At 44.1% G+C, this 27579-nt stretch overlaps 2 protein-coding genes across 2 annotated transcripts in view; both read right to left on the bottom strand.

Moving 5' to 3' along the window:
- Positions 1-435: 435 nt before the first annotated feature.
- LOC118933918 (pepsin B-like) lies at positions 436-8716 on the bottom strand. The gene is made up of 9 exons (XM_036928871.2): positions 8548-8716; positions 7881-8037; positions 6613-6730; positions 5993-6111; positions 5108-5307; positions 3874-3996; positions 1980-2127; positions 961-1059; positions 436-743 (listed from the first exon to the last, which is right to left on the bottom strand). The coding sequence occupies exons 1-9, from the start codon at positions 8601-8603 to the stop codon at positions 591-593; spliced, it is 1173 nt and encodes a 390-aa protein (XP_036784766.2). The 5' UTR covers positions 8604-8716; the 3' UTR covers positions 436-590.
- A 3270-nt stretch (positions 8717-11986) lies between these two features.
- Positions 11987-27579, bottom strand: part of OVGP1 (oviductal glycoprotein 1) — a 30337-nt gene continuing 14744 nt past the window's right edge. Inside the window, 3 exon segments of the mRNA XM_057499465.1 lie at positions 11987-15878; positions 16856-16924; positions 16927-16996. Of these exon segments, the coding sequence (XP_057355448.1) occupies positions 15205-15878; positions 16856-16924; positions 16927-16996 (813 nt within the window). The 3' untranslated portion in view covers positions 11987-15204.

The raw sequence follows: 27579 nt of genomic DNA, 5'->3' as shown, positions 1-27579 counted from the left end.
TAAATATGAGAGATGCCTTCTCAAAAAAAAAAACTGTGCTGCTCAGCTACACACAAACACACATAACACACACACAAAAAAAAACTGTTTTCTGATCAGGTTTGCTTTGAGAACACACATTTGAAATGCTCACTAAGGTTTTTTTTTTTCCTTGTCTAATATTCTTCAGTGAGCAGTTGTTCTGGTTCACATTCTTTTCTAAGAATGGAGAGAAAAAACAGAGGAGAGCATGCTGGGAGCATGATAACGTCCAGCCAGAACTCCTCATGCATTCCACTGCATCCCTAACATCTGCCCCAGTTCCTGCTCAGAGACCTCCCCAACCGCGTGCTCTCCCAGGGACCACTGAGTATGCCCCTCCTGGCTGCTGTGAAGATTGAATTTAGAATGAAGTGCTAGAAGCAGAAAACAACAAAAGACATTTGGATCACCACAAATATTCAGAATTTCCTATTTATTAGTTGCAGGGAGTAAGAGTCTAGTGATCAGAAAGGGTCAAGACAGTTGAAAATGCTGCTGTTGGTGCACACGAACATCGGGGCAACCTCAGAGGCCTCCAGGAACCGTGGAGACAACTGCCTCTCGCCAGTCTATGCAGAGTAGGCAAAGCCCACCCTGTTGTTGGCCATGTCATACACACTGTAATATTCCCTGAGGAAGACATCTCCCAGAATCCACAGGGGCTGCCCAGTGGGGGAAGGCAGGTATGTGGCCTCAATCCCGAGTGTGCAGTAGCCATTTTTCTGAAGAGACAAAGGATGTGAGAAAATAACCAGCTGCACAGTAGAGACACTTCCCCATAGGCACTCCCCCAGCTAACAGTCCATGACCTGTGGGGACGGAATTCTTCTTCACCCTCAGCCCTGCCTGTGATAATTCCCCACAGGCACCCAGATGTGAGCTGCGACAGGCACAGTGTTAGGACCCGCCCAACTATATCAACAGGGAGTAATTACATACGTTTATGACGTAGGCAGAGGGAGGCAGAGGGAGCTGGGATCCGCTGATGATGAAGGTGATGGTGGGCAAGCTCTGTACATAATTGCAGTTGACTACATACTGTGAGAGAAGAGAGGCAGAGATGCAGAGCACCAGGGGCTGGGAGCCCAGACAAGGGCGCAAGCCCTGTGAGACTCTTTGTGACCTTCCAACAGAGGCAGTCCAGGGCATGCAAAGCAAGGCCTGATCCCCAGGAACAGAGTGACAAGGTGTGCTGGCTTCTTGAGTCCTCTCCTTAAAAACACCTCAGCCCTTAGGCATGGCTTGTGTTTTAACGGCCATAGGAAGTTAGGCTGATTCCAAATCAATATCTAACCCCAGAAAACAGAAATCACAGAGGAAGAATATGTGCACACATTGAAGAAGCTGCTCTCACACACTCTCACAGCCACACTGGTGTGCACCTGTCCCTGGGATGCTCACACACATCCACTGAGGAAAGAAAATGCAGTCTGGGCCCTGACCCCTGCTGCAGGGAGAAGCAAACCACAGATATGTGTACAAAGGGAGTGGGTGTGGGCCAGCCAGCTGCTCAGGAGAAGACCCAAAGGTGAATTCCTAGGGAAGAAAGAATCCCAAGTGGAATGGAGAAATGCACCGTGTCCTGACTCTACTGCAATAGAACAGTGGCCAGACCAAGGTGAAATGGGCTCCTGGAGCCTGCAGTGGGTTAGCAGCACCTGCCATAGCCATGGAGGGATGGAATTCTTCCAATGCACAGTACACTTGTCCCGGACATGCCAAGCTCTTACCTCATACTCATAGTCTGGACAGAACTCGTAATACTCCCTTCCCTTATCCTTCCTTGCATTGAGGGCTCTGCCTGAAATGCCATGCTGTATCCCCACCTGATGTGTCCTGCCAGCAGCTCAGGTCCCCACCCAACCCCTCACCCTCTGTCTTCTGAACTCTTGACACTCAGGCTTCTGGGCAGAGCCTGCCTGGAAGTACAGAGAAACCCTTGGATCCTGGTTACTCACATCACCATTCTGAGCCTGCTGGGCTCCTGTGGCCTCCAAGAAGGAGCTCATGTACTGCTGGGGAACAGCCAGTGGGAAGGTTCCCGTATCCACGATGGCCTGGCAGCCCTGGGAGCACAAACCAGTGGCCTGGTTACCGACAGCAAACCTGAGGGGCACCAGTACAAAGAGAGTCAGGTATCCCTGTTGCAACCAGGAGCCATGTCCACCCCAATCCCCACAACCCAGCATCTCCAACTTCCTCCTTTTCCAGGAAGCCAGGCCACCCCATGACCTGGCCCCTCATGGAACGCTCCTGTGCATTTGTGATTGTTGGAGCCACATCCTCAGTCTTGGTCTGGTAACCACTCCAGCTCTGACCAAAAGCTCCTGGGCTCTTTGGGGCTCAGCACACAGAACCAAACACACTCAGGGCTCGTAATTATTAACAATGCTCTTTGACCACCCACTTCACAAGACACTCTTACAGGGATTATGGAGATATAAGGTGGAGGTAAAATTATACTTACTGTTTTGGGAGCATGTTCTAATAAAGGTGAGACAATACAATACATTAAGCCCTGACTAACCCCATAAGGCAGTAGCTGTTAAACTCCATCATTTGGTACCTAAAGTCCCATGTGACTCAATCCCTGATTCCTTGTTCAGCCTTTTCTGCTGCTCTACCTTTCCTCTTCTTTCCCCATATATTTGGGCGCTGTCCAGGAGCCGAGGCATGTGGAGATACAATAGTGAACAAGACAGACACCACAGTCTGGAGGGAGGGCAAGACATATAACAAACACATGCAAATGATGTTGCCTTGAGATGTGCTCTGAAGGAAATGCAACGTGCCAGGAACGTGGGGCTTGATCTAGTCTGGGGGGTTAGACAAGGATTTTTCTGAGAAGCAATGCTTATAGGGCGAGTGGCATTGGTCCATGTGAAAAATACACCTCCATTCCAAGCACAGTACATTTGTCCCAGACATGCCAAGCTCTTACTGCTCTCTCTATGCTTGCACATCAGGCTGTTTCCCCAGAGCCTTCCCCAGTAATCAGGAACATGAATACATGTCTATATAGTGACATATGTATAGTGATATATATATAGTGACAAGAGCAGGTAAATACAATCGGATTGAGAAAGGGATCACGTGGACTGCGTTCTCTAAGAGGACTTTTTGAAAGGGGCAGGAATTAAACTGGGCTCTGAATGATGCCTACAGTTCGAAAAAGCACAGAGGAGAGGAGGCACAATTCCAGTGATAAAAAAAGAAAAGAATGCAGAATGCAAACAAGATGCAGTAACTGAGTGAAGCCCATGCCCCAGACCAGGAAGAGGTGGGAAGGTATACTGAAAGACAGAGGCTAGCTTTTATATGGTCCTGAGTATAGGTCAAAGGTGTTTTGTCTTCAGTTTAGATCAGATAACACTGAACTCAAAATTTGAACTTATGAAATGTATGATTTTGGAAAAGTTTTTCAAGTTCTGCACCTTGCTCTCTTTATCTATAAAATGAAATATACTGCTGACCTCCTTATAGTGTTGTTATGCTAATTATATGCAACAATACTTTAGTATCTGGCATACAGAAAATACCAAAGGCAGCTATCACTTTTACTGATGATGGAAGTGGCAAAGACTGTGTGATTAGGATAATGAAGCTCCCAAGAACAAAGACTTGGATTCACAGTGCCTGGAATGAGCAACCTGCTGGCATGACAAGTGTCAGTGACCAGCTCAAGTAGATGGGTCCAGAGCTAGAGGTCACAGGCTACCAAGCTTCAGGACAATCTCAGCCTGAGGGCTTGGTGAGTTTTAACAAATCTGTGCCATGATAGGAACAGGAAATGTCATGCTTGAGGAACACCCCAGCAGTGTCCTTAATCCATAGGAACTGTCCTCTACTTACTCCTCAATGGGAATCTGCCAGTACATTTCCCGAGTGACAGGAGCCCAGACAATCTGTCCAGAGTAGAGATTGGTGTCCACACCTCCCAGGATGAGCTCTCCACCATACTGATAGGTTGGTTGGCTGAGGAGGAATAGAGAAGAGCATGAATTCCCACATCACAAACACATCAGGCGGTTCCTGTCTCTCCCGCCACCTAACCTGGTCCCCTCAGACACAGAAGGGCCACAGAAATAAGGACTGCACTCCTCTGAGCTGCTCTTCAGACTCCCATCTGGCTCATGGCATGTGGGAGAATAGTCTTGTCAGAGAGACACCCAAAGTACCAGAGAAATGGAAAGACAGACTATGCCCAGAAAGGAAGGGACAGAATGGTCACCCAGGCATCCAGAAACAAGGTATGAAAGTATCTCAAAAAAAACCCCAGACAAAGGGAGAATAAGAAGAGACCCCTCTGGGATACCTGGATTGGACCTGACAGATCTCAAGTGTGCTATGATGGAGATGCCCCTGTCATGTCAGGTTGGTAACTAGACAGTGTTACAAGGATTCAGGCCTCTTGTGTTCACCACCCTGAGCCTGCCACTCACAGATGAAAGACATTCACATTTCAGGTACCCTGAGAATCAGGCATTAAGAAAATAAGGATCAGGGAGCAAAGTCTGCCCTGCCGTCCAAGGCTGGGTGGTGTTGGAAAAGTATTGGGTCAAGATAACTGAGTTTGAGTATTAGCTTCACACCTACCAGTGAGTGACTTTACTCAGCACTGGCAATCTGTTTCAGCCTCCATTTCCACCCTGGAGAAATGGGGCTAATAAAGGATTTGGGAGGCATCATTTGAAGTAATTGCTCCAAGAACACTTCATGAAGCCAGAGGTGTTACTGCCATTAATGTTTCATCATGATTTTCTTTACCATGTGTTATAGCTCTACAGCTGTGCTAATCTAATGGAGCATTCTCCAGATTTACTAAAGAAATGTGAGGGATAATTGCTCATTTTTAAGAAGAGTCATCATATGGCTTAGGGCCATAGGTAAAATCCTACAGTGCATTTAAAATAAAATTTGCCTATAAAACGTCATTATATATTTTCAGAAATGCAAGGAATGCTTATAGTAAGTAATAGTCATCATGACAAGAAACTTTATGACCTGGGCCCTTTCTGATGTTGAGATGTTCAAAGTCCTCTCAGAGTCTTGTTTGTTCAGTCCTTCCTTGGACAAAGATTCTTACCGAGAAAAGTAGAAGCTGAAGATGGGTTGGGTGAGCTGGCCCTGCTGCAGCAGGCTCTGCATCACCGTTGGGTCATTCCCCACAGCCAGACTTGGGTAGGCCATTCCCAGGATCCCATCAAAGTCTGAGTAGTAGAAGGGGTTGCTGGGTTCATACTCACTGAGGCCAAACTCCTGGTTTTGGATGACAATGTTCTGGACCTGAGTTGAACAGAGAGAAAGGCTAACTTTTCAGGTGGACAAAACCTCCACAGATTTGGGTGCCCAGGGTCTGGGCTCTAGAACTCTCCTGGGGTCAGGAAGCTGGCTTCTCCCATGTGAGCTCCATCATGGGAGTGGGCGTGGAGATTGAGAGTGTAGCAGCACCACCAACCATGTGTGTCTTGGAAAAGAGAGTGTGGATATTGGGGGAAAGCAGAAGCAGTGCTCTCTTGAAGTGAGAGTTTTCATTTCCAGGGACAGGGAAAGGACAGAAGTGGTTTGATATTGACAATTCACATGCAAGAATGGTTCAGGTATTGTGGGTATTCGACTAAAGAAGGAAGTTACTAGTGAAAGGCCAGGTCTTCAAGTATCCAAAGTGAAATTGTGAGGAGGAGGAAGCAGATTTTTCCTATGTGGTGGCACAGGGCAGAGTTAACATCAGTGAGCAAAATCACAAGACACAACAATTTTACAAATAAAGGGCTTTCTGCCATCAGGACAGCTGTGGAAGCAATTCTTTACTTGGGAAGGTTGAATTAGATGGCCTTTGGAATTCTTTCCAATTCTCAGCTGCTGGGAACATTGTACCTTATTAGTAATCATGGATTTCTCTAGACACCTTCAGACTCTAGAAAATGGGAGCCAAGCCACCACAGTCAGAGGCTAGAAGCACATCACTCACCGTCACAGTGTCATATCCCAGGAACACAGTCAGACTGCCACTACCATAGTACAGTGTGTAGGTTTGCCCATTGTTTCTGAAGGTGGAGGACTGGCTGGGGTTGAACCTGTTGTGATTCGCTGCAGCACATGGAATGGAATATACTGTCATTCACTGCTTTCCAAATACTTGAAGACAATTTATGCTCCATGCCCTGGAATTATCAGACCAAAGCTGGGATCAAGCCATGGTCTCAGGTCCTTTGTGCTATACACAAACTGTGTTAGCCCCAGAAAAATCTGTCACCTCACATAACACATGTTGTCCATATTCCTTCCTACCTACCAATCCCTGAGGGAAGGATCACCTCAAAATTGCCAGGAAGTCCATGTGATGTGACTGACCCCATAGGAGCCCACAGGAGTGGGGGAGGGAAAGGAAGAATGTAGAAAGGGATGGAAACCTTAGACTATTTTGGCTGTGTCTCTCCAGAACTGTCAGCACTTCAGAAATGTAGACTGAGGGCAGGATTCCTAGACGTTCCTAATTTAAGGTGAATGAGATCATAGATGATCCTGTGCCCAATCCTGACTCTGGGCTGCTCTGCCCCATCCACAGTGCTGGCGATAGTGGGTACTCACAGCAGGCCTGGCTCTGGCAGTAGGTGGAGGGAACCCACAGGTTGGAGGAGCCGGTGTCAAAGAGGACCAGGAAATTTTGGGGTGGTGTCCCGATGCTGATTTCCCCAAAGTAGTAACTCTGCAAAGACAGGGTCACCACCCTTGTTAGGAAGCCGTGCCTTATCATCAGAATGGGGAAGAAGCTGACCCACTGGAAGCCGCGCTTTGCGCAAGCCTTTCCCTTGGGGGAATAGGAGGCTTCTCCCCTAGTTCTCCTTTCCTTCGGGAGACAGCTCCTCCCAATATTCCCTTTTAGTCCCTAACTGCAGCCTTTGGCCAGCTGACACTTAGTACTCAGTGCGGCAAGACACTATCCTTTTCCAAATGTGTTTTCCACTTTGCAATAAGGTGATACCTCCATGGATTTACTATGCTTGTCAGAGCACACACAATAGGAGACACAATCACTTTTTCTCCTTCCCAGTGTCCATGCCCACACCTTCACACACACACACACACACACACACACACACACACACACACACACACACGTTCACGCACATTCATCTTCCTTGCCCCCCACTGTTCTAGGCCACCATGATCCTCCGTCCTGGACACATAGCAGCAAAGGGCGCTAGGAAGTCTAGGGTAGAGCGAACATGGAAAACAAGAAGAGAATTTCACTGGGAGATGGTTTAGTTCTAAGTGAATTGGGGCCAGTCATAACACATACAGCCCCTAGTTCCTTAATCTACAAAATGTAGGAGTTGAAATAGGAGATCCTAAGGCGGCTTCCAGCTCTGATGCTCTGGGCACCTTCCCACTAAAGGCAATCCACAGGACACCAATATGTGGAGGTGCCCTGAGCAGACACTGTAGCCTCAAAAACATTCCAGTATTTGCTCTGGGTGCCAGTGTATCTGTTCAAAGGGGGAGATTTACAGTGTCCACAGTCACTGGAGATTTTGCCTGGCAGCCATGCATGTGTTTCCCTTCTTTCCCCTGCAGCTCATGCTAGGACTTTATTTGGGTTTCTCAACTGACTTGAACCTTCTCACTATGCATCTCTTAACCCTATAAATGGGAATTGAAGAGATGAGCCAGTAATGAGAGGGGGGGAGGAAGGAAAGGAAACTGCTATCCTAGTAGATGGTGCCTGCTCATAAGTTATTCAGGCACTTTCCATAGGGAGGTAGATGGGATTAAAGCAGGGCTCTAAGAGGTGTAAATGAGTATCTAAGAATGGTTATCAGCCTGGGGCTGTGGCCATCACCTCCCCCTTCACTCACATCCAGGTAGTTGGTGATGGGCTCATAAGCAACAGCATCGTTGTTGAAATGATACTTGGCAGCTGGATCAACCCTTGGGTGGTTCTTGAGGAATGTGTCCAGTACACCCTGTTCGTTCATCACCTCACGGATAGACTTGCCTTTCCTCAGGATGACTCTGCAGAGAATAGGGTCCACAAAAGGAAAGAGCTTCACTTGCCCCACTAAGGCAAGCCCCTCAATGGTCTGACCTGGAGTTTTCAACCTCTTCAGGGCTCTTCTCAACAAGAGCCTTCTACAGGAAATGCCCCCACATTTTAGCAAGTCTGACCACTGAAGTCATTCCAGTGTGCCCAGCCTGGGAAGACACTACAGCACATATTTGGGGGTTTTGTGCTTCTATATTGCTTTCAGAAAATAAATATCTGTGTCTTACCAGTTCCTTCTGTAAGGTTGGTGCAGAGACCCTATTTCGTGCCTTCTTAGCCAACAGATCACCCAACCCTCCTTTACACACACACGCAGATAATTTTATGTTTCAAGTCTTGGCCCCAGTGGGTATTCTGTCCACGGCACCAAGAGACAATATGACTGCCTTTCCCAGAGACCTGCAGCAAGCCTTTTTTCTTCCCTAATTATCGTGCTCCTTTAGGGCTAGAATTCCTATGCAGCTGAATCCTACACATACCTTTCCAAACCCTCTGAGAGGTGTAGACACACCAAGGCCAAGACCAGGATCTTCATGGTGCTGGTCTTCAAGTGCCCACCAACACACAGGATCGGGTGCCAAACACAGGTTTGGAGCACATAGAGGGAGGCTGGGTCTCCCTCTTATACCCTGGTCTTCCTATACTTTGCATCTCTAGGCATGTGGGCTTTTCTACCTTTGTACCAGCTTGTGCCTGTACGTATCCATGGATTCTGTTTGTTGTTCCCTCTGGCAAGTATGGAGGACTTTGATATCCAGACTGTGGTCAACTTAAACAGCAATTAATGGCTTTGCTGATGGGATCTAGAGATTAGGATGTGATAATGATGTTAAAATGTGCTGGGGCAAAAGATTCTTGTGCCAGTGTATACTGGGAAATAGGTGCCAGCAACTTCTACCAGAACAATGGAACGATTTGTTCTTTGGCTCTGAAAGAATAGCTGCTTTTCTGAGATTTATGTCTACTCTCTACTTCTTTTCCCACTCTTCCTATGATCAGTCTCATCTATAGTCTTCTATATATGACTCTCATAGTCTATAATACTCTGCTTTTTATTTTCAGTATCTTAGTTCACGAATTAGTCAACATTTATTGAATGCCTCCACCTACTCATCTCCATAGTTATCTCTGGGAATACAAAGATAATTAAGAAATGGTCCTTTTGTACAAACATCTTCATTCCTGCTGGAATGATTGACATATAAGCAAATTATGAGGTGATGTGGTCACTCTAGCATTCAGATGTGTTGAATGAATGAGGGTGGTGTTACAAGGCCAACAGAAAGAGGGAGTGATAGTTCCTGGTGGGAAGAAATAGGCTTCACAGAAGAGGTAACATTTTTTTAGGCAGAAGAATAGATATAAGAGGGGTGGAGAGTGTATAACGCCAGTAAAGTCCACTAAAAGGGACTCAAAGTGTTAACCAGTTAAAACTTGAGAGCCAGAGAACAGTTACAAAGTTAATCAGTTAATGAGTTGAGGCTCCAAAGACCAGGAGTAACTTGGATATTCAGAAGATAAAGAAAAGTATTTGAGCACATAGCCAATGTCTTCATTGTGGCAATTAGATCATGCCACTGTAAGATTTACTTTAGCCTGCTAAAAGGCCCAGATTATTCTTTAACTTAACCTATATGCTGTTTTTTTCCTTCTCCAGCCCCTAATCAAGTAATTTGCAACTTGGGCAGGAGACAAGCATCATGATTAATTTAACAAACAAGTCCAGTTATAAACAGCATAGTAAAAACAGGAAAGATTCCATCTTAAAGCTAAGATTGCATTTTAAAACCCAGGAAGTTAAGATGTAAGATTCTTAACATATTCTTTAGCAAACAGACAGTAACTCAGTCTACTTAGGGAAAAGGCAGGCTGTCTTGATGGGTATGTTCCCAGAGGGAAGTGCTATCCTGGGGAAAAATGGGATCAGTAAATTTCTTGTGTTAATTTTGCAGAATTGCCTGGAGGACTGATAGTAGAAGAGAAGAGACTAATATCTCTCATCAAAGATAATCATCTTGAGACCACTTAAACAAGTCTACACTCCCTAGCCCCTTGTCACATTACTGAAAAATCCTTAAAACAGGGAACCCCCAATCTTTCAAGGTGCCTCCTCTCTGAGGACACCCTCACTTTTTCTCAACCTTTCAGGGTGCCTCTCTCTCTGAGGACACCTACACTTTCTCTTTATGTGCATAACTTTAAATAAAACTTTTACTCTGCCTCACTACTGTGTCTCTGCCCTTCAATTCTTTGTTGAAATGGGGACAAGAACCTAGAAAAATAAAAAATTTGAGTGGGGTCCTTGTGGGACACTAGATGAGGAGTCAGGGAAGAGAGAAAGCCATTGCAGGCAGAAGAAAGGCTTGAATGATAGCACAGAGGATGAATATTGTGGACAGCATGGTCAGAAAAGCAATTCCCAGCATGGTTCCTCACCAGCCAAAACTCATCCTAGGACCTGCACAGGATGTACACAATTCTCAGAGTGCTGATTGTAGCCCAGAAATTTTCCACCCAAAAAACCATTTGAAATGGAAGGAACTGTAATGCTGAAATAAAAATACTCCTAGTGTAATTTACTGTATTAAAGTCACCATTTATTTATTAAAGCAGTATGTACTCAGAATCTTCAGTATTTAACTACGATTCTATCTGATTATTTACGACATGCCCCATGAAACCGATTACACACACTGGAGAATCTGGGTAGAACTTTGGACTGTACGGTACTAGGTATCTACAGGGCAAGACCAGATTGTAAGGCAGACCTCATATACCATGCTAAGGAATATTGACTTTATTCTGTGTGCACTAAGGAGCCATTGTTTTTTAAATCCAGCAAATGAGACACTTAATACCTCCTATATGCCATTTACACTCTTTCTTTCAGAGCATAGCCTTCCACAAGCATTTAGTAGAAGAGGCCAGTTACCAAGATGATTCCCTAAGTGAACTTGTAGCTGACATGAGAGAAGTTACTGGAATTTTGTCATGAATCTGCCCTTGAAGCGTTTGAGCTATATATAAAGGCAAAGAAGTTCCCAATTTCGTATGTATGATTCAATGTTCCTTTATAGGATAAATTCTTAAAGGGAAACTTAAGAGCTACAGAAGTTGTGCTTCTAACAGTCGCTCCCACTTACAGATCACCGACTTCGTTTCAGGCACGTATTTCTTTTAACCATTGTAACCTTAGGAGGCGAATTTAACTTCCCCATGATCACATAGTTAATAAGAAACAAGGCTGGGATTTCAAGTCTGTTTGTCTGAACTCAACCTCTAACAACCTGCTCCTCTAAGCCTGGTGTGCTCAAGCTCTCTTGCTTCAATCTGCATGGAAGCATCACCTAGAAGTATTGTGGGGTAAATGGCAGAATTTCCAGAATCTCCTGCCTAGTCTTAGTTCATTTACATATCAATAGGTGTTTACCACTGCAGAGCGTGGATCTGGGGCAGGGGGTGGAGAAAGGACAGCCTTTCTCTCCTTCATTTCTGGCATGTAATTGGTCTGGGATCTGCCAGACACCAAGGACTCGCCAATGGAGGTCCTACTGGAAGGGGTGGGCGGGAAGTAGACAACGTGCCTGTCAGCAGAACTTGAGTGCCCGCTGGAGGTGACGAGAGGGGTCCTGGCCTCCTAGCGAACTGGAGCTACCTGTAAGCAGTAAAAACAGTTTCTCCTAACATACCCTTTCTCTTATTTGGGTTTCCCTGGCTCCATAAGGGATTCACTCTGGACTGGAAAACCCTTCCCCCGGAGCTACAACGATAAAGACAGATTTACCTTTAATTGTTTGTAGAAAGGAATTGCAGCTGCTTTCCTCATCCTCTCCTAGTTTTCTTCCTACCTACATGGAAAAGGGAACGCTGCATGCTGCTGCCACCTGGTGGAGATATTCCTAACTGTACAAAAACAGGCTTTTGACCCTTTGAAAGGAACCAACCCTCTCTGTGACTCTTCAGAATCCAAATTAGGAAGTGACAAAAGCTCATAGCATCTTCTCTGAGGCCTGCTTTCCTAGGCTGAGACAACTTGTGCCTGTTCACGAGTCATGCCTGCTCGGCTTGCGGCTGTCCCTTCGCACCCCGTTGAAATCAGCGAACCAGCACCTTGCCGCAGTTCCTAAGACCTCGCATCGCACGCGTGTGCCTCCAGCCTCTTGTCCATCCCCTAACACTGCATTTGGAAAGTCTGCTTTGCAGCATAATAGCACATAAGCTCTCTGAGTCTGCTTTCTCAGCATCAGATGAAACACTGTCTATAAAGCACACAGCAGCCTGAGTTTTCTCAGCTACTTCTGTTGAGTAATTTGTCTTATCTCTCTGGTTCCTTTAAGGTCATGGAGGAGCCTGGTTCCTGAACTATCCCCACTGTGCTCAGCATAGTGGTCTCCACTCACAATAATCAGTCAAAATGATGCACCCAGGAACGGAAAGGGGGGAGCAGTCACACACAAGACTCTGCCCCCATTAGGGTTGTATGAACACCTTCTCTTCAAAGTACTAGATGAGCTTGGAGACATAGCACTGGCGTCATTCTGTGACAAATGCATTTCTTTCAAAGCTCAGTAAATCATTTGTGATATGCACATCCTTATGGGAAATGATCAGAGTCTAAAAGACCACTGTCATGGCCAGTTGCTCATATCACAGTATTCATGAGGAGTTTAAAGAGTTGGGGGGAGGGGAGCTCAGCAGGCCTTATTAGAATCTTATGAACTGAAAATTTTCAAATTCCTGGCTCATGGTTATCAGGTCTGACCCAGGGCACCTGGTGGAAAGGGAGCGCAAAGAAGACAAGGAATTGGATGGAGGTGCTCAGTCCTAGGGGCCCCTGATCTGAGCTTGTAAGTAGGCATTGAGACCTTGCTGCAATGCTTATATAAGTGTTTGCCAACCACCAAGGACTTTGTTTTATGTACTGAAGCCATTTCTGAGGGCTTGTGGACTGAGCCATCTGAGGAAGGTGTAGGGGGAAAAGCCTTTAGTTTTGCCAACAACAGACTATGATCATGAAACCTAGTACCCTCAGATTGGGTATTCCAAGGTAGATTGCAGGAGTTTGTGTGTGATATAATTTTTCAGTTATTAATTCATAACTATCCATAATTATTATGGTACAATTATAAGTACTTAAGTTAATGAAGCACTTAGCAAGCACTCACACTGGGCAGTGGCAGGTGAGGTCTGGGTGGGCTGTAACTTCAGTGCTCACTGCTAATCTGGCATCTTTTGTTGTGTCCCATCATCCCACATCCAGCGGTTAGCACAAGGTCCTCTCCAAAAGTATAGTGTCCCCTCCAGGAGTCATGGTTTCCCTTCCAAAGATATCAGTAAAATTTGGAGAAGGTGGGGACCATATTGCAGTGAAGACTCGAGGGTGAGTGTCAAAGGAAAGCAGCAGAAAATTGTCCTTATTCCCCATATAGAGGACCCCAATTAAGGGCAGTTAAATCTAGGATCTTAAGTAAACCACTTCCAGTCATTTCCAGTAAACTCCGAGCTAAAGCCATGGATAAAAATGTCCCAACTTGAGGACTTGCTCTAAATTCTGCAGGCAGAATTCCTACCTTTCAACTGCTGCTTGTTGCCTCCCAACCACTCAGGGTCCGCAGAGTGGTCGGCACTGAGCCATACCTGGGAGACAGGCATGGGGCAGAGCTGTGCTCTAGGTGACAGCTTCCAGCACCAAGATTCTAGACACTGGTTTGAGCTCACATCTAATATTCTAGCCGTTCTTCCTATTAAGGTAGCCTCTATCTTCACCAAGAAATGTCAAAGAAAATTTGTCCTAATCTTCTGCTAACCTTAATGAGTGAATGAGAGTAAAATAATGGTTGTTTATATATCCTCTTTCAAAAAGCCTTCATAATAATATGAGGAGTTATATTAGGTTTTGTCAGCTCCAAACTCCTTTCTTAGAAATTCACCCTTCTCCTTCCCCAATTGCCTCTAGACTGGCAAAGCTCTATCCCATGTCTGGCCTTAATGATGGCAACATTATCTAGGCCCAGAAAAATTGTACAGCCTTACTGCATAGATGCAGTGACTGGCACCAGGATTACCACATGAGTCTCATGAGGCTATCAGGGTCTTTCTAGAAATTCATATAGAGTTGTTAGGTGAGACAAGTCTTCTTTCCAATGGGAAGACACGAGTTCAGAGATTCCAGCAGTAATTGTCTTGATCAGATGAAGAAGACTGTCTATGTTAAAACCAGATAAAAGCAAGGAAAAGGGTATGTGGAAGGGGAGAGGCATCTGTGTGTGTGTGTGTGTGTGCACGCTTGCATGGGAGCAGACAGTTTATTTTGAGATCTTATCTTAGAGACTTGGAGGCTGCACTTCCCAAAGAAAAAGCGACATTAGTGGGTAGGTATGACACCTGCTCTGAACATCATTGTCTCCTAGAAGGGGAGGCTAGAAATAGGTCCTATGTCTTTACTAATTTATGAGAGGTAATCTTGCCCAGGGAAACACTCTGCAGGTTGTACTGTATAGTATGTGGGAACTGGTGTTTTGGGAGAAGACCTAGAAGAAGTGCAGACAACACAAAAATATACTCCATTTTGCCTTCACCTCAACCACTTCTTATGGAGAGATCAGGTAGGGGTGTTTTCTAGAGATAACTACAACGTTACCACGCTGAAACTATAACTGAAAGACTCAACCCTCCCTCCTCCTTCCTTCTCTCTTGAGGACTGTGAAAAACTTCTCTGGAAGAGATTCTGACTCTGACCAACAGTGAGGTGAACTGCTGTTCATGACAGAGAGAAGCACATAATACACACTGGATAACATCAGTTTGCGTTAGACACAAACTCCCTCCTTCCAAAAATAGCAGTAGGATAAGTGACCTCAAAAGGAAGAAGCTGACAATTGGGTTTCACAGGTCATTTCAAGAAGAGAATGTCAGAGAACTCAGATGGGTTCTTGTGTTTCCAGTTTATTCAACAGAAAAGAGATTAACTCACTGTGGCTTTGGGCCTGTTTTGCCCATAATGGTTTATGGATGGCTGGGCCCAGGCAGCTTCTGGCAGGTGACCTAGAAGGAAAGACAAGGCCTTTCTCCAGCTTCTGCCACCAACAGAGCTTAGGCTTCTTGCTCAGCAGCAGAATTTTCTGGGTTTTCTTTACTTAAAGATACAGGCCTTGTCGGAAGGGTCTCCCTGTAGACAGAGGAACGGTTCCCATCTCTGGGAACAAAGAGGTGGCCCAAAGCAAGGGGAGGGAGCCCTGGGGACTAGGCGGCAGGGCCAGAGGGCAATATCCTTTTCTCAGCCCCCACCTGAGCATCCAAGCCATGCCTCGGGGGTCAGTTTCCACCTCAGAAGTCAAATTCTCTCCTCTTTGAGTCTTGGTCTGCCCATCAGGGGTGACTGTCTTCTTTCCAGAGGGGTTAGGCAGCTTTTCAAGGGCTACAGCCTTCCTTCTATGGGACATGATCTTCTCTCCATGGGTCTCAGTCAGAAAATACTGAGAAGTCATAATCTTCTTTCCCAGGGTCACAGACTGATGGCCCAGAGGGGTTGTGATATTCTCTCCATGGGTCTCAGTCTTCCTTTCTAGAGCTACACTATGCTTTCCAAAGGACATGGTGTCCCTTGTGGGGGTCACAATCCCAAATCTAGGAATTGTGGTCATAATCTCAGACTTTCTGTAGGTCTCAGCGGCCATAGCCTCTCCTCCAGAGAGCAAAATCCCCAAATCAGTGGTTAACACCTTGGTCACAGTCAGCCTATCAGAGCCAGCTCTTGACGAATTCATTGCAGACGAGAGCCAAAATTTTGGTGAATTAGTTGAGCTGAACTCTAAAGAAAATCATAGAAAACATGAGGCCCCTACCACTCCCTTCCCATCCTATTAATTACTGGCAGGACTAGAATCCCTCCAGGGCTGAAGTACCTGCTCTCAAAATCCAGAACTGGAGGATTTCATAATGCATCCATTTGAGGACATAGATAAACCCCACCATACAGAAGCCCTGCTGCCCTACCTCGTCAATGTCATTATGACCCCAAAACCTGGAGGCACTCAGTGGATTTGCTACATTTCTTGTGAGTAATGCCAAGGAGAAGCCTGCCAATTCTCTTTGCTTAAGCCCCCACTTTGACCTCTCTGATTGCATCTTCAACAAGACCTTGTCCCCAAGGCCTAATTCCTTACTAGCTGAATCCTCAAGGAGAAACCTCCTATGTCCCTGATTATAGGAAGCATCAGGAATAACACTGAGGTGCAAGAAAGCTGCTCTAGACAGCATGTTGTCAAGAACTGGGCTGGAGCCCCATCTCTGAGCCCCAGTTTCCTTATTCATAAAATGAGGGTTATAAACCTTCTCCAAGGAAGTTTCAGCTCTAATATGCCAGATTCCACCTCCTAACTGCCAGGGTAGTCTCTATTACCAAAGAGATATCAAAGGAAACCTAACTTCCTTTATTGGACTTTGTCCCATGAAAGCAGGAGATAGAAACAGAGAAATAAACTAACATATGTTGAGAGTTAACTATGGGCCAGCACAGTTTTCATTCCTTATCTCATTTAGTTCTTATAATTATGTCATGAGTATAAGGATTATTCCCATTTTACAAATAGGGATAACAAAGCTCACAGAGGTCAAATGGAGCATGCATCCAAACCAAGATTAGAAAAGAGACTGGCCTGACATCAAAGCTCACTCTCGTCCCTCAATATCATGTGGCCTTACCGGACCTTTAAATCTATGAGAAGGCACCCACCCACTGCCTGGTTATACAACTTCCAACCCCGGATCCAGCTCATAGCTACTCACCAGCCTTCACAAGGAGATCATGCAGCATGGAAACAAGGGGGAAGGGGCCAGCACCACAGAAAAGGCCCTGACATCAGCCAGGTCCAACGTCCACGTCCACACCATGGCTCCCCCAAAATGAACTTTCTTTAAGAACAATAGCTGAAAAGAGTTAGAGTCAGTCAATCTGCTGCACTGACTATCCTCCAGACTGGCTACAAGGGCAAAAAACTAAAGATGGACCTCAGGAAACACTAAAGTATTGTGGCTGGGAGTACCTCAGGTATTTGACTCTAACCTCTATCACTTAGTAGCTATATATGGGCTCTTGAAAAGGTTATATAAATCTTGCATGTCTTAGTTGCCTCATTGCAAAAAAGGAATAATTACATTTCTAACATTTTTAGGATCTGAAGAATTCCTACATGCACATGCTACAACATGGATGGAACTTGAAGGCATTATGCTAAGTGAAACAAGCCAGACACAGAAGGACAAATACTGTATGACTCCATTCATACGAGGAACTTAGAGCAGCAAGATTCATAGAGCTGGAAGGTACAGTGGTGATTACCAGGGGCTGAGGGGAGGGGGAAGGGGATTGTTTAATGGGGATGGCAGTTCAGTTTCAGAAATGAAGAAGTTCTGGAGATGGATGGTGGTGATTGTTACACATCCATGTAAATGTATTTAATGCTACTGAACTGGACACTTAAAAATGTTAAATTTTATGTTGTGTATATTTTGCCACAATTTTAAATGATTTTTTAAATTAAAGAACTCCTATTGAAAAATATTTGAATCAACACCTTGAAAATATGAGATGTTCATAAATGTTCAATACTGTCTCACTAGGTTTCAGGCTGCTATTCAGGCTGCTAAACCATTATCATCATCCTAAACTAAAGGTATGGCTTTACTATTTAAAAGTCACTTGCACATACCTTATCTCATAGTGATGCTATAAAGAAGAGAGAGAGCAGATAATACTGTACCCTTTACACAGATAAGAAACTAAAGGCTTTTGTCCATGATTTTTAAAACTTCAGATACAACTAAAGGGAAGGATTTAGACTCAAATCCAGATCCTATTACTAGTTTGCCAATGCTTTCTGTCCAGGCTGATGGGAAAGACAAGTAGCTGCATGACTTCACAAAATCACTTGGCCTTTCAGGGATTTAGTTTCCCCAGATGTAAAATAAGAAGCAGGAGGAAGCCAATTATTGTTAAGTCCAAAACTGCAAATATTCTGAGATTTTATCCCACTTATAAGCTAACAAGTTGGCCTACCAGTTTTATGTGTACACACACACACACACACACACACACACACACACACACACACACACACACACCTCACACCTCACACCCCCATCAGATCTCATGATCAGAGAACACTGTTAATGCTCACAGCAAACAGAACAGTCAGAATAGCACATGGAGGTTGCTACCCGGCCCCAGTTGCCCAAAGGTGATATGGTAAAGGCCAGATATTCACCTGCATGTGCATGGGGTTTGCAGCACAAGAGAACCTCAAAACTATGAGGCTCGAGCTTATATAGAATAGCTGGCATACCTGGCCCTCCTCCCCTATAGAAACATTGAGAGCTTTGCTCTGAATGTCAGCAAGCCTTGTCTGGGGAGCAGACATTCATAATCCTTAAAAAAGTGAAAGCTCTGGAGGAAAATGGGGAGCAGCTGTCTATTTTTATGACAGCTTGTCTATTTCCTTTGCTCAGAATGCCTGGGCAGTACAGGAACACTGAAAATTCCAGGGATGATTATCTCTGAACAATAATCTCCAAGGTTTTTCTCCATTCTGAGATTCTATGATGAAACTCCTGAATCGCCTTCACAATAGGCCCATGTCACTCTCAGCCTCTGAGAGGCACAGTCACTGCCCCTCAAGAGGAGGCCACTATCCCCTGATGATCCTGAGCTTTCCCACACACAGGGGTCAACCCCCTCTCCTATATCTTGTGGGTCATACATTTAATTCCATCCAGTGGGGTAATTCCACTGAGTCACTGATGTTTTTCTGTGCTCTCATTTCCAAACCACAGTCAGAGCCTGGAGGCTGAAAGCCAAGCTCTCTCACTCTCCCCACACATCAGACCTCACCCAGGGCTGTGCACAGGGAGGAGCACAGTGGGCCTTCATAACTGCTGCTCTCTCTCTCTCTCTCTATCTCTATCTCTCTCTTTTATTTTTTATTTTATTGAAGTATAGTCAACATACAAAATTATATTGCTGCTGCCCTATCTCTTGTGCTTTCTATCCCAAACCCCCAAAGAACAGCTCATGCCTACATCTTCTATTTTACAGCACCCATAGTTAGACGTGGCTTCACTCTAGTAGGCCCTGACAGCCAGGCAGGGGCAAAGTCCTGACGGTTTCTCATTCATAAACTGCCTCTCCTCCCAACCATCCTGATCCAGAACCTTATTATCTCACGTTCCCACACCCCTGAGTCTCTCAGAGCACCCAAAAAACCAAACTGCTTATGGCAGAATCACATGGTGTCATGCTGAAGACAGTTTACAGATTCTTTCTAAGATGTACTGAATATTAGGGGTGGAACAAAGAATCTCTATGTTTATCAAGTTTCTTTGGTGATTCCAAAGCAAAGACAGGTTGGGGAACCACCAGAGCATGTCATTTTGTTGTAAGTCATTATAAAATACTACCAGATGGCTCTCATGATTATGGGGGTTGGAAAGCTAAGACAGGCAGATACCTGGAGAGACTGAGATTTCAGCTGCTTGTGGAAAGCAGGGATCCATATCCGGCTGGTCTGGGACAAAAGAAAGGCGGGTAGTCTGAGAGACTTCCTAACAGTGAGAGGGCTGCTAAAAGTGCAAGGATTGCACAGAGCTTACTGCTCAGGAGAAAGGACAGGTAGAAAAAATTCTCCAGGTGCACTCTGCCCAGCAGATTGGGAACTTTCACGATCTTCAGGTGCTCCAGCCCCCTGGCTGGCTACACAGCTACAAGGAATCCCTCCATGATACACAGCCTACTATGCCTTTCTCCCAGCCAGCCCCACCTGGCTCACAAACCGGCAAACCCTACCCTGGTGTTAGGCCAGCCAGAGGGAAGCCCATCTACAGCCACTACAAACACAAAGCATAGAGGCTTCTACCTGTGTGCATAGCCCACTGGTTCTGGTAGTGGAGACAGGCATAGCAGCCAGAAAGAACACCTCTCCCCAGGCACCAACACACCTCCCATGCAACCCCTGACATTGCTCCAGGGGCTGAGCAGCTCCAGGGAGTAGAGCTTCTGTGCACTAGAGGGCATCACATAGAAATATGAAACGTCAAAGGAACCTGGTTCAAAGCAAAATCTCAACTACCCCAGAAAAAAGATTGAGTGAGAATGAACTAATAAATATTCCTAAAAGACATTTCAAAATAAAAATCATAAACATACTCCTGGCAGTACAGAAAAATATTCAAGAACTCAGGAATGAATTCCAGTTGGAGATCCAATCATTATGGAACGAACACAGTATCAAAAATGAAACATACAATGGAGAGTTTTATAAGCAGATTAGATATGCTGGAGGGGTCAATAAATGAAATAGAAATTAGAGAAGAGGAATACAAAGAAGCTGAGGCATGTGTGACCAATCCAAAGAAAATAATATTCACATTATGGGGTACCAGAAGAAGAAGAAGAAGAAGAAGAGAGAAAGAGGAATAGAAAGTGTCTTTAAGGAGGTAATTGCTGAAAACTTCACCAATCTGGGGAAGCAGATAGTCTCTTATGCAATGGAGGTGCACAGATCTCCCAACACAAGGGACCCAAGGAAGAAACACCAAGACATATAGTAATTAAAATGACAAAGATCAAGGATAAGGACAGACTATTAAAAGCAGCCAGAGAGAGAAATAAGATCACATAAAAAGGAAAGCCCATCAGGCTATCATTAGCCTGTGGAAAGCAGGGATCCTTATCCAGCTGCTCTGGGACAGTGAAGACAGGCATAGCAGTAGGGAAGCAGGAAACAGCTCTTCCTCCCCCCAGGCACCAATACCGCTCCCCTGCAACCCCCGACATTGCTTAAGGGGTTGAGCAGCTCCATAGAGTAGAGCTTCTGGGCACTAGAGGGCACCATATACAAATATAAAACATCAAAGGAACTTGGTTCAGAGTAAAATTAATATAACTCCTGAGAAAGATTTCAACGACATCAACCTCATGAATCTTCCTGAAAGAGAGTTCAAAATAAAAATCATTAACACGCTCATGGATGTACAGAAAGATACTCAAGAACTCAGGAATGAATTCTGGTTGGAGATTCAATCACTGAAGAGCACTATGAACGGTATTAAAAGCAGATTAGATATGGTGGAGGAGATGATAAATGAAATAGAAACAAAAGATCAGGAATACGAAGAAGCTGAGGCACAGAGAGAAAAAAGGATCTCTAAGAATGATAGAATATTGAGAGAATTGTGTGATGAATCCAAACGGAACAACATTCGCATTATGGGGTTACAGAAGAAGAGAGAGAAAAAGGGATAGAAAGTGTCTTTGAGGAGGTAATTGCTGAAAACTTCACCAATCTGGGGAAGGAGGTACTCTCTCAGGCCATAGAGGTGCACAGATCTCCCAATACAAGGGACCCAGTACAACACCAAGACATACAGTAATTAAAATGACAAAGATCAAGGATGAGGACAGACTATTAAAAGCAGCCAGAGAGAGAAATAAGATCACATGCAAAAGAAAGCCCATCAGGCTATCATCAAACTTCTAAACAGAAACATTACAGGCCAGAAGGGAGTGGCATGATGTATTTAATGCAATAAAGCAGAAGGGCCTTGAACCACAATTCCTTTATCTGGCAAGATTATCATTTAAATTTGAAGGAGGCATTAAACAATTTCCAGATAAGCAAAAGCTGAGAGAATTTGCCTCCCACAAACCACAAAATACAGTGTATTTTGGAGGGACTGCTTTAGATGGAAGTGTTCCTAAGATTTAAAAGCTGTCACCAGAGGTAATAAAACCACAGTAAAGAAAGTAGGACACCTAATTACTAAGCAAATGCAAAATTAAATTAACTATCCCCAAGTCAATCAAGGGATAGACAAAGAGTACAGAATATGATACCTAATCTATAAAGAATGGAGGAGGAAGAAAAAGGAGGAGAAAAAGAAAAGAATCTTTAGATTGTGTTTATAATAGCATATTAAGTGAGTTAAGGTAGACCCTTAGATAGTAAGGAAGTTAACCTTGAACCTTTGGTAACCACAAATCTAAAGACTGCAATGGCAATAAGTACATACTATCGATGATCACACTAAATGTAAATGGTCTGGAGGCGGAGCCAACATGGCGGCGTGAGTAGGACAGTGGGAATCTCCTCCCAAAAACATATATACTTTTGAAAATACAACAAACACAACTAGCCCTAAAAGAGAGACCAGAAGACGCAGGACAGTGGCCAGACTGCAGCTACACCAGCGAGAACCCAGCGACTGGTGAAAGGGGTAAGATACAAGCCCCGGCCCGGCGGGACCCGAGCGCCCCTTCCCCCAGCTCCCGGCGGGAGAACAATAGGCAGAGCGGGAGGGAGACGGAACCCAGGACTGCCGAACACCCAGCCCCAGCCATCCGGGCCAGAGCGCAGACACAGTACATGCCCAGGGGGCCCTGGATACTGGGGGAACAGGGAGTAAGACCTCTGAGCGGGTGCTGAAGCTGAAGCCCCTGTGACAAAGAAAAGCGGGGGCTTTTTGAAAGTCTTAAAGGGACAGGGACTTAACAGCTTGACGGAAACAACCCAGGTCACAGTACAGCAGCTGGAAATTACAGGGAAAACCGGGTGCACTAACCCCCTGGGCAACAGCTCTGAGACCCCTCACGGAGGCAAACAGTCAAGCAGCCCCCCCATCCATTACCCCACCGGGCGCTGCGAAAGCAGAGAAGCAGCCTGAGACAAATTCCGCCCACAGAAAGGGAAATTTCTCCCTTCCGGCCAGGCAAGACACAAAGACCCACTCTACACGCAATTACCCAACACAAGCCACTAGGGGTCGCAGTTGCCCCAGTAAAGAAAGGCCAGTAGCAAGTGAAAATTTTGGCCCTCCCAGCTGACAGTCAATAGCACCTGTCAACATGAAAAGGCAAAAAAATATGATCCAGACAAGACTAACCCAGACAGCTTCGGCATCTGCTACATCTTCCCCTGAGAAGGAATCTGGGGAGATAGATTTAGCCAGTCTACCTGAAAAAGAATTCAAAACAAAAGTCATAACCATGCTGATGGACTTGCAGAGAAATATGCAAGAACTAAGGAAGGAGAATTCAGAAATAAAACAAGCTCTGGAAGGACTTCAAAACAGAATGGACGAGATGCAAGAGACCATTAATGGGCTAGAAAACAGAGAACAGGAACGCAGAGAAGCTGATGCAGAGAGAGATAAAAGGATCTCCAGGAATGAAAGAATTTTAAGAGAGCTGAGTGATCAATCTAAAAGGAATAATATAAGAATCATAGGCATTCCAGAAGAAGTAGAGAGAGAAAAGGGGATAGAAAATGTCTTTGAAGAAATAATTGCTGAAAATTTCCCCAAACTAGGGGAAGAAATGGCCTCTCAGACCACAGAGGTACACAGAACTCCCATGACAAGGGATCCAAGGAGGGCAACACCAAGACACATAATAATTAAAATGGCAAAGATCAAAGACAAGGACAAAGTATTACAAGCAGCCAGAGAGAAAAAAAAGGTTACCTACAAAGGAAAACCCATCAGTCTATCATCAGACTTCTCAACAGAAACCCTACAGGCCAGAAGAGAATGGCATGATATACTTAATGCAATGAAACAGAAGGGCCTCGAACCAAGACTACTGTATCCAGCACGAATATCATTTAAATATGAAGGAGGGATTAAACAATTCCCAGACAAGCAAAAGTTGAGGGAATTTGCCTCCCACAAACCACCTCTACAGGGCATCCTACAGGGACTGCTCTAGATGGGAGCACTCCTAAAAAGAGCACACAACAAAACATCCAACATATGAAGAAGGGAGGAGGAGGAATAAGAAGGGAGAGAAATAAAGAATCATCAGATTGTGTTTATAATAGCTCAACAAGCGAGTTAAGTTAGACAGTAAGACAGTAAAGAAGCTAACCCTAAACCTTTGGTAACCACAAACTTAAAGCCTGCAATGGCAATAAATTCATACCTTTCAATAATCACCCTAAATGTAAATGGACTGAATGCACCAATCAAAAGACACAGAGTAATAGAATGGATAAAAAAGCAAGATCCATCCATATGCTGCTTACAAGAGACTCACCTCAAACCCAAAGACGCGCACAGACTTAAAGTCAAGGGATGGAAAAAGATATTTCAAGCAAACAACAGAGAGAAGAAAGCAGGTGTTGCAATTCTGGTATCAGACAAAACAGACTTCAAAATAAAGAAAGTAACAAAAGACAAAGAAGGACATTACATAATGATAAAGGGCTCAGTCCATCAAGAGGATATAACCATTATAAATATATATGCACCCAATACAGGAGCACCAACATACCTGAAACAAATATTAACAGAACTAAAGGAGGAAATAGAATGCAATGCATTCATTCTAGGAGACTTCAACACACCATTCACTCCAAAGGACAGATCCACCAGACAGAAAATAAGTAAGGACACAGAGGCACTGAACAACACACTAGAACAGATGGACCTAATAGACATCTACAGAACTCTACATCCAAAAGCAACAGGATACACGTTCTTCTCAAGTGCACATGGAACATTCTCCAGAATAGACCACATACTAGGACACAAAAAGAGCCTCAGTAAATTCCAAAAGACTGAAATCCTACCAACCAACTTTTCAGACCACAAAGGCATTAAACTAGAAATAAACTGTTCAAAGAAAGCAAAAAGGCTCACAAACACATGGAGGCTAAACAACACGCTCCTAAATAATCAATGGATCAATGACCAAATCAAAATGGAGATCCAGCAATATATGGAAACAAATGACAACAACAACACTAAGCCCCAACTTCTGTGGGACGCAGCAAAAGCAGTCTTAAGAGGAAAGTATATAGCACTCCAAGCATATTTAAAAAAGGAAGAGCAATCCCAAATGAACGGTCTAATGTCACAACTATCAAAATTGGAAAAAAGAAGAACAAATGAGGCCTAAGGTCAGCAGAAGGAGGGACATAATAAAGATCAGAGAAGAAATAAATAAAATTGAGAAGAATAAAACAATAGCAAAAATCAATGAAACCAAGAGCTGGTTCTTCGAGAAAATAAACAAAATAGATAAGCCTCTAGCCAGACTTATTAAGAGGAAAAGAGAGTCAACACAAATCAACAGTATCAGAAATGAGAAAGGAAAAATCACAACAGATCCCGCAGAAATACAAAGAATTATTAGAGACTACTATGAAAACCTATATGCTAACAAGCTGGGAAACCTAGGAGAAATGGACAACTTCCTAGAAAAATACAACCTTCCAAGACTGACCCAAAAAGAAACAGAAAATCTAAACAGACCAATTACCAGCAACGAAATTGAAGCGGTAATCAAAAAACTACCAAAGAACAAAACCTCCGGGCCAGATGGATTTACCTTGGAATTTTATCAGACATACAGGGAAGACATAATACCCATTCTCCTTAAAGTTTTCCAAGAAATAGAAGAGGAGGGGATACTCCCAAACTCATTCTATGAAGCTAACATCACCCTAATACCAAAACCAGGCAAAGACACCACCAAAAAAGAAAACTACAGACCAATATCCCTGATGAACGTAGACGCAAAAATACTCAACAAAATTTTAGCAAACCGAATTCAAAAATACATCAAAACCATCGTACACCATGACCAAGTGGGATTCATCCCAGGGATGCAAGGATGGCACAACATTCGAAAGTCCATCAATATCATCCACCACATCAACAAAAAGAAAGACAAAAACCACATGATCATCTCCATAGATGCTGAAAAAGCATTTGACAAAGTTCAACATCCATTCATGATAAAAACTCTCAGCAAAATGGGAATAGAGGGCAAGTACCTCAACATAATAAAGGCCATCTATGAAAAACCCACAGCCAACATTATATTGAATAGCGAGAAGCTGAAAGCATTTCCGCTGAGATCGGGAACTAGACAGGGATGCCCACTCTCCCCACTGTTATTTAACATTGTACTAGAGGTCCTAGCCACGGCAATCAGACAAAACAAAGAAATACAAGGAATCCAGATTGGCAAAGAAGAAGTCAAACTGTCACTATTTGCAGATGACATGATACTGTACATAAAAAACCCTAAAGACTCCACCCCAGAACTACTAGAACTGATATTGGAATACAGCAAAGTTGCAGGATACAAAATCAACACACAGAAATCTGTGGCTTTCCTATATACCAACAATGAACCAACAGAAAGAGAAATCAGGAAAACAACTCCATTCACAATTGCATCAAAAAAAATAAAATACCTAGGAATAAACCTAACCAAAGAAGTGAAAGACTTATATTCTGAAAACTACAAGTCACTCTTAAAAGAAATTAAAGGGGACACTAACAGATGGAAACGCATCCCATGCTCATGGCTAGGAAGAATTAATATCGTCAAAATGGCCATCCTGCCCAAAGCAATATACAGATTTGATGCAATCCCTATGAAACTACCAGCAACATTCTTCAATGAACTGGAACAAATAATTCAAAAATTCATATGGAAACACAAAAGACCCCGAATAGCCAAAGCAATCCTGAGAAAGAAGAATAAAGTAGGGGGGATCTCACTCCCCAACTTCAAGCTCTATTATAAAGCCATAGTAATCAAGACAATTTGGTACTGGCACAAGAACAGAGCCACAGACCAATGGAACAGACTAGACAATCCAGACATTAACTCAGACATATATGGTCAATTAATATTTGATAAAGGAGCCATGGACATACAATGGCGAAATGACAGTCTCTTCAACAGATGGTGCTGGCAAAACTGGACAGCTACATGTAGGAGAATGAAACTGGACCATCGTCTAACCCCATATACAAAAGTAAACTCAAAATGGATCAAAGACCTGAATGTAAGTCATGAAACCATTAAACTCTTGGAAGAAAACATAGGCACAAACCTCTTAGACATAAACATGAGTGACCTCTTCTTGAACATATCTCCCTGGGCAAGGAAAACAACAGCAAAAATGAACAAGTGGGACTATATTAAGCTGAAAAGCTTCTGTACAGCAAAAGACACCATCAATAGAACAAAAAGGAACCCTACAGTATGGGAGAATATCTTTGAAAATGACACATCCGATAAAGGCTTGACGTCCAGAATATATAAAGAGCTCACACGCCTCAACAAACAAAAAACAAATAACCCAATTAAAAAATGGGCAAAGGAACTGAACAGACGGTTCTCCAAAACAGAAATACAGATGGCCAACAGACACATGAAAAGATGCTCCACATCGCTAATTATCAGAGAAATGCAAATTAAAACTACAATGAGGTATCACCTCACACCAGTAAGGATGGCTGCCATCCAAAAGACAAACAACAACAAATGTTGGCGAGGCTGTGGAGAAAGGGGAACCCTCCTACACTGCTGGTGGGAATGTAAGTTAGTTCAACCATTGTGGAAAGCAGTATGGAGGTACATCAAAATGCTCAAAACAGACTTACCATTTGACCCAGGAATTGCACTCCTAGGAATTTACCCAAAGAATGCAGCAATCAAG

Source organism: Manis pentadactyla, chromosome 4 (assembly GCF_030020395.1).
Source record: "Manis pentadactyla isolate mManPen7 chromosome 4, mManPen7.hap1, whole genome shotgun sequence".
In the NCBI taxonomy this organism is placed as follows: domain Eukaryota; kingdom Metazoa; phylum Chordata; class Mammalia; order Pholidota; family Manidae; genus Manis; species Manis pentadactyla.
Note: the sequence above shows the minus strand (reverse complement) of the source record. Positions and strands in the feature narration are given on the sequence as shown.